Source organism: Gymnodraco acuticeps, unplaced genomic scaffold (assembly GCF_902827175.1).
Source record: "Gymnodraco acuticeps unplaced genomic scaffold, fGymAcu1.1, whole genome shotgun sequence".
In the NCBI taxonomy this organism is placed as follows: Eukaryota; Metazoa; Chordata; class Actinopteri; order Perciformes; family Bathydraconidae; genus Gymnodraco; species Gymnodraco acuticeps.
In genome coordinates, this window is record NW_022990042.1 from 2,092,875 (window position 1) to 2,100,988 (window position 8,114).

Below are 8,114 nucleotides of genomic sequence, written 5' to 3' on the forward strand. Positions count from 1 at the left end.
AAACTATTAAGAGTGAATATCGGCCGATAATGACCAGCGGCCGATCGATCGGCGGCTAACGGAAACCCTGATGTGCGACTGTCGGTCCTATGCTATTTTCAAAAGCTAAAAAGACACCAGAGCCTGTTTTGGATATTGTTACTATGCAAGGACAAGTACTTGAAGTGGTTACCAGTTATAAATACCTAGGTATCTGGCTTGATGATTGTCTTACTTTTAAACTTCATGTCAATAACCTGCTTAAAAAGCTGAGGGTTAGACTAGGTTTCTTTTTCAGAAACAAGTCCTGTTTCTCTTTTGAAGCCAGGAAAAGGCTAGTCACTGTGACCTTTTTACCTGTGCTAGACTATGGTGATTTGATCTATATGAATGCACCTGCCCATTGCCTGGAAAAGTTAGATGCCGCCTATCACAGTGCCCTGAGATTTGTTACTAACTGTAAAGCACGTACTCATCACTGTACCCTATATGCCAAGGCAGGTCTGCCTTCACTAACTGTACAGAGGCTCAGTCATTGGTACATGTTAATTTACAAAGCCATGTTGGGTAAACTACCTTTTTATATCTGCTCTCTGATCTCTCGACGAATTGAAAGTACATATTGCCTGAGATCTCATGATGTTGTTTTATTCAATGTGCCAAGTGCTAGGACTGTCTTAGGGAAGAAAGCTTTTAGTTGTGCAGCTCCACTAAATTGGAACAGTCTGCAAACATGTTTAAAACTGAGCACTTTGGTTCCCCTGCATCATTTTAAAACTCAGCTGGGTGACATGCTGTTTGATACTCATGGTACCTGTCTCTGTAAATAGAGTTTGTAAACTGTACCCTGTACATTATGTTGTATGTCATCCTTATTGTTGTTCTGTTGTTTTTAATGTTACATGTGTATAATGTCCTGCAGGTCACCCTTGAAAAAGAGATCTTTTGATCTCAAGGGGCTTTCACCTGGTTAAATAAAGGCAACAAACAAACATGTTGTAAAAAATAAATAAAAATATCAAAATAATATTTTATTTTTGATTCTCAAAATTACGGGCCAAATATTATTGCTGGCGGGCCAACAATGGCCCGCGGGCCGCCTGTTGCCGACCCATGCCCTACAGGGTGTACTTTGAGGGGTTTTGACTTTGCAGACTGTTTACATGCATGGACACCTTCATAACACACAAGGAGACGGGTAATAACCGGAAAAGCATGCAATGGGCCCTTTAAGGCTCAATAAAGAGTTACTGTTTGTTGAGATTTGAAAATGTTTACCGTGGTGCCAGGGTAGAGGGCGCTGTGGACCACTCTGACCAGACGGTCCACCGTAAATTATAACCGAAGAAGAAGAACACGTGTTTCCGGTGTTTTCTCTTCATCCCATCCTGCATGGGAAGCAGCCTGTCTTGTAAATACATAGTTATAAGTCAGCGAAAGGAGTGAAAATGGTTCGTAAATTAAAGCACCATGAGCAGAAGTTGCTGAAGAAGGTGGACTTCATCAACTGGGAGGTGGACAACAACCTGCACGAGGTCAAAGTGCTGCGGAAGTACCGCATCGAGAAGAGAGAGGACTACACCAAGTAAGAAACACCGACTGTTAAAGACTCTTTTAATTATTCCAGGCTAAGATGAAAACAGGTTAAACATTTATATTTTAAGTTGAAATAAAACGAGTGTATCCGAGGCTAAGGTTGACTTCCGAAATGGTTAGCTTGAAACTGAGCTATAGCTAACAGTGACATCCTCAGCTGCACTACATCAAACTTTAAAGCTTATCAAAGCTGATGAAGCCAGTGTCAGTTGTTCTTAAATATTAATAATTATATGAATCGTAACTTGGCTTAATAACAGAGTCTTTAACACAGCAGTTATCCATAGGTAGTGATGGCGAGATGAAGCCTTATGAAGCTATGAAGCTTTCCAGCCAATTGGTTCGCAAAAGGGTTCATCTCATGAGGCTTCATCATGCAATAGAGTCTGGCTGCAGACCGCAGCAAGGAGGCGGATCGTATAGGGGCGGATCGTATAGGGGCGTTTCCTAAAGGGTTATGAACCCCGCCCCCACGTATTTCTTAAAGGTATATGACGCTCTCTGTTTCTCATTTATTTTAATGCTTTGAATGAATCATAAACGAACTTTGAAAAATAATAATTATAATTAATTTGCATAAAGAATGAAGAGTATACAACCCACAGAGAAGACAAATTGTAGGCATATCATTTTTCACTGTTTGTGCAGTGGTAGTAATTATTCAAATCAATTAACTATGTTTTATGGAAGATATTGCTGTATATCATTTAACAACATGAGTAGAGGTTTCTGTACACCTAAAATACTGAAGTTTAAGTTACTGTTCTGATGTGTATCATTCATTTGTTCATGTTGTGTCTGGTGGTAAAATAAAAAAAAATAAAATATATACAGTACATACAAAGAGGAAAGTCTTTATTAAACAAACATTTTATTCTTGGAAGGGGCCTCCAGCATCATAGAAACAGTCAATGCTGCAGAATCCTGCCAGCTCATCTTTTCTGATGATGCCATAACTAATGTTACATAATTATAGAAGACACATCCGAAGTGTTATTTTTACATATTGATTAGCAGCCGACATTTACTGAAAGGATGCGTCCGTCTCTCATCTGGTTCATTACAACTAGTAGTTACGAACTGTTACAGTTACAACCTTAATCAGTACCGCACATCTTATTACTCAATTCAACCAACCAAGCTAGCCATGTTGTCTATCCGAATCCATACCATATTATTTGATTAAGTTACAGTATGTAGGGCAGGCCTACTTATATTTCCAAGATAATACAACAGTACACTAGCATCATGCTAAGTGCTGGTTAGCATCACAGCATATACGCTAACCTTAGGCCAATTAGATGATCAGCTTTGGTAACACAAATCAGTATTGTTACCGAGCCTGATAATCTATTGACCTATCAAAGCTTAATGTTATTACAACAGTAGAATAGGCCTGGTTGCAAACGGGACTATAGGCCAACGTGTTTATAGCATCATGCTAAGTTAGCATTTAATACCACAAACATTTTTACCACATACAACTATTATTTACTTTATTAACGCTTAACGAGGTTGGACAGTCGATGTTGTACTTTGATAACGAGACAATTGTGTGTTAAGAAAAATGACATTACAATAAATATAAACATGCATCTCTGGAAAATACTATTACCGCTGTTTCAACTTGTTGTTCGGCCATCGTGAAAGAACGAATGACTTATTCTGCGAGGATTTATAAAAGCAGCTGGAATCCCTTAAATTGCATTACTGCCACCTACAGTATGTATTTCTGCTGAGTGTCATTCTATTGGATAAAAAAAGTTAGGAAACGCCCCTATACGATCCGCCTCCTTGCTGCGGTCTGCAGCCAGACCCATCTCTCATCATGGGCTTCATTTGAACACAAACCCCCCTGTTGGTCAAAGTGTGTAAAACAGGCAGATTGGACATCTCAACAGTGTGCTCTATCTCATACCGAGTTCCCAATGAGTAAAGCCTTAGAATAACAACGAACATAAAATCATATTTTCATTTTAACAATATTGTTTTATATTCCAGTTGAATGATTGTCATTGAAAAGCCTAAGGAGGCTGGTAAACATTGCAAAGAGGGATTTGTATTCCTTAATACTATTCGTAAACTTAACCATGTTGTAGCCGGAGAAAGGCTAAAGCATATCAAAGAATACATTCTACATTATCACATTTAGCTGTAGCTTTTATAAACAAACAAAAATACGTATTGACCAGTCGTTGAACCAGGGACCCTGCGGTTGTAAGTCAACCGCTTTCCAGCTGAGCCACAGCACAAACGCTGAATCTATATGAATAAACTAGACACTATTTTGTATTTATTTATTCATGTTTTTATTCGTACATTTATTTATGCTTTTATTTATTTATACTTATGACATGTTCCGACCTCTATATAAGTGAGGGTCTGAGCTCTCTTAATTCCATCATGTCACCGGGCCCGGGTACAGGAGGAGTAATATGGTTCTTTTTATACATCCATGGGTATTATGAGCGTTGTGGTTCAACTATAGGGTTCAACCGATCTAAAGCACTTTCTGAAGCAGTCACGTGGTATCGACAGGCAGAGAGGCTTCGTTTGTCATCGATGACGTCACTGGCCCAAAACGATACAAGCCTCGATACATGCTTCACACAAAGCTTCAGGGATTACTCGACACACGCTCCGAAGCCTCGGCGCAATACGTAACATCACTATCCATAGGTTCATTAGGAAATGAAACGTTATGCATCCCACAGACATGTTTGGCACACTCCTGACTAGCTCTTTTATTGATGTACAACATACGTCAATATTTTGTAGTGTTTTATCTTCTATATTTAAGTGTATTGTCTATACAGACATACTTTGAGTCAATTTCATTAAATATAATATCATTATAATAAAACCTTTAAATCTTGCATTTGATTTAAACAGATCGCGATATTTGTCCAAGACATGACATATTCTACTTTGTTAAAGGGGAACAACCAACAGTTAAATATCATACACATAGAAAACCCAGTAACCCATTGATCAAATGTATGCTTAAATTGTATGACTCCATATATATGACTTAAACATCCTGATAAAGTGTTGTCAATGTAAACCATTAAAGGAAAATACACCTTCCTGCATTATACCTCCAAAGGATTGGGAACTAATGTGCAAAAAACCGTAGCACAACAAACTCGGACCACTGCAAAGATACACATTATATCTGATATTTTAAGTACAAAGACAATTTAACGGCATATTGCTGGAGAGATGCAGTACACACAAGGCAAACTAAATGGGTGACATATACAACCCAAAACATTGTAATTTGTATTGAATATAAGTTATAATTAGTGATGTATTTGTTTCTGTTAACCATAACTTATTTACTGTCGTTATTTTGTTAATTATACTACACATTATAATACACATTATTTCTTCACTTTTTAGGTTATTATTCATCTTCATTTTTGTGCTGTATTCTCTGTAACCAATTAGTTTTGTTTTTTTTAATGAAAAAACAAAACAATTCTATCAGTTGTTTATATTGTCTAAGAGTGTGTTTTCCTCCTGTGTCTCAGGTACAATAAGCTGAGTCGTCACATCAGAGAACTCGTCCAGAAAATCCGAGACCTGGATGAGAAGGATGGCTTCAGAGCTCAGAGCACACACCATCTGCTGGAGAAACTGTGAGTTATTATTGAGTGTCTTTGTGATATCGTTTACCCTGACCGAATCATCCATTTTATACCTTTAAGTCAACACTCGGGGCTTGCTTCACAAAACAGAGGGGAGGTCTTCTTCTCCCTTTGAGCTTACCTTGTGTTTTCCTGCGTGATCAAGGTGGCTCACTTTCAACTATGTAGATCACGATGGCAACCTACAAGGTCACTTTTTCCTTTCGCTATAATCAACATAGCAACGACCAAGTGACCAACATGAAAACACAAGTGAAATGCGTACACACATTGTAGTACGCATGTGTGTGTGAAACTATACATCTGCTTTAAGTTGTACATCATACAGGCTCCTAGTTTGACTTATTTATGACAGTCATGGTTTATCCTTTTTGAAAGTACAATATCTCACTGATGATTTGATTGTTTCTTCACATTAGGTACAGTATCGGTCTGACGCCCACCAAACAGAATCTGTCCCTGACGGAGAAGGTCACAGCTTCTTCATTCTGCAGGTAAACCACCCCACACACATGTTGTACTTTAATAGAGTGCAGGAATAAGTCCTCGAAATGAGTTAGCATTTTAGCACTTCTGTACCGCCTCGTCTTAAAATCAATGAATTTTGGAACGTATTGTTGGTAAGATTCCAGAAATAAGGTAAGGACATAAAATGTGTCAGTAAATACCGCACTGATGAATATCCAAAGCTTCTACGTGTCATTAAAATGCCAGTTGCTAACAAGAGACTGAATGAGACTACTCGATTGCAAATTGGCCATGCGACCATGATGAAGTTTGTTTACAGCCCAACGTAAGCTTTTACTTTTGGTTTGTAATGACTTTAATCTCATAAAAGTGGTGTTAAAATGTGAAGATCAACCTGCTGAACAAACCTGAATGTACCACAAACGTGTGTTGGCCATGGATCTTATTTTCTGCATATTTGGAAATCCAGTGGGAAAATCCCATTGCTTTATAATCAAGGGAACGCTTGCAATGCTAACTTGTCAACTGTAGTGGCAATTTCTTATGTTACCTTATATGCTAAAACCAAATGCTTCTAAAAGCATTGTCTAACACTACTGTACCATTTCTTGATATGTGCTGTTTTCTCTGCATACTCTAATGAGGATTATTATTCTCAAGCGCTTCAAGGCCACAGAGCTGATTTGGCAGACTATGTTGAAACTACTCCTCTTCACACTAAGTTTGAACTTCCATATTTTGCTAACTGTTATACTTTCTGCAGCTCAAGGACACAGGTGTCTAATAGCGATATGAGAATCCGTGTGAAAGCACATTTCTGAGGCGTTCCGCCATGCTACACAAAACTCTGTCTACCCGCCCTATCTATAAGCGTTGCTATTCTGTGACTACTCTGTACTCTGTGAGACCTGTGCCTTCGAAGCTTCAAATAAATAACCAACAAGACAACGCCGTTTGCTTTCACCAGTTTATTATTGATTACTCTCATTGTACATCTTTACAGTATTGACGAGTTTAAAATATCCACGACACAACCTACACAAATACATCATCACAGACTCCTCAGTAGAGACCATGATTATCACTCGTCTGTTTTCTCTCATTAAATCCACGTGTGACTCCTGCAGGAGGAGGCTGCCCAGCATCATGCTGAACCTCCGTATGGCTCAGAACCTGAAGACCGCCATCACCTTCATCCAACAAGGACGTATCCTTCACTACAGCATTGTTGTGTCTAGAATGTCCTTCCACAGATAAGTTAGTTTGGTCTATGCCCATGGGAATAAATATGTTTGCAGTATTGACCTTGACCCAGTCTCCGATGTGCGAGTTGGCCCGGAGATTATCACAGACCCGGCATTTCTCGTCACAAGGTTAGTTTACAACATTTGGTTCTGCCATGATTGGTTTTGAACTACTCTATGTGCTAAAGGGCATTACACAAAAACCTACATTACTGAAAATATAGATAAATGTGGAAAAGCATCTCAATGGATGCAATATTTACACGTTGACTTTTTTTCAGAAATATGGAAGATTTTGTCACTTGGGTGGACTCCTCTAAGATCAAGCAGCATGTCCTGAATTATAATGATGAGGTGAGTGAGATTTATGGATCAGCCATCACCTTTACCTCAATGAACCAGTCATGCAAATTGTTATTGATAATGCCATAAAAGCAGAGCATTTATGCTGATGTTATGTGTGTTTCTTCTGCAGAGGGACGACTTTGATCTATTGGCATAAACTCTTTTCATCACCCCGGAGGAAAGGACTTTACTGTCAAATAAGGAAATGGACACCTCTGAATCTCCTACCAACTTGAAAATGTGGGAAGAAAACAAGTTCTCCTAAACAAGGACAGGAGTAGATTACACATCGTTCACCAAACCTCTCTTTTAGTGGTGCCAGCCTTAACCATTCAACGTTTCTGGATTCATCTCCTGCTCCTCCATGAGAGCACACAGTCTCAGTTGTTTCCTCATGTTCCCAGCAGAGCCCCCCCCGGACTGTTTTCCTCCTGTTGTGTGAACATGAGCTGCATGTGAAGAGCCCGTACCATATGGGAAAACAATCCATCTTTTTTTTTTTTATATTGTCACAATGTCAGTAAAAGATCATTTTTGCTCCATTCTAATTTCTTATAAAAAATATAGTAAAATGATCATATTGTACCAAAATGTCTTTTGAATGTGAAGTCTGTTGAATAGCATTTGTAGGCCCAGAAATCTCTGCAGCACTAAAATACTTCATACAAATGGCCATGACACATTTTGCATTTTACAAAAATCGTAGTACACATTGCGGTTCTGATACATTTCCCATTCATCTTTCAGCCTTGCTTTGTGAGATAGGAAATGTTGGTTTGTAAGTACCATCCAGCTCATTAACACGTTTTCATAAATCCAGCTGTAAAATAGA

The 8,114-nt window shown here is 38.6% G+C and overlaps 1 protein-coding gene across 1 annotated transcript; it reads left to right on the plus strand.

Annotated features, from left to right (window-relative positions):
* Positions 1–1,302: 1,302 nt before the first annotated feature.
* imp3 (IMP U3 small nucleolar ribonucleoprotein 3) lies at positions 1,303–7,858 on the plus strand. The gene is made up of 7 exons (XM_034215229.1): positions 1,303–1,564; positions 5,109–5,216; positions 5,645–5,719; positions 6,821–6,900; positions 7,015–7,066; positions 7,219–7,291; positions 7,413–7,858. Exons 1-7 carry the CDS (start codon positions 1,428–1,430, stop codon positions 7,437–7,439), a joined length of 552 nt encoding a protein of 183 aa, XP_034071120.1. The 5' UTR covers positions 1,303–1,427; the 3' UTR covers positions 7,440–7,858.
* Positions 7,859–8,114: the final 256 nt, after the last annotated feature.

Coding starts and splice junctions, on each gene's coding strand:
- imp3 (XM_034215229.1), top strand. CDS start 1,428: ATGGTTCGTAAATTAAAGCACCATGAGCAGAAGTTGCTGAAGAAGGTG. Junction 5,217..5,644: donor CACCATCTGCTGGAGAAACT/GTGAGTTATTAT, acceptor TCTTCACATTAG/GTACAGTATCGGTCTGACGC. Junction 5,720..6,820: donor ACAGCTTCTTCATTCTGCAG/GTAAACCACCCC, acceptor TGACTCCTGCAG/GAGGAGGCTGCCCAGCATCA.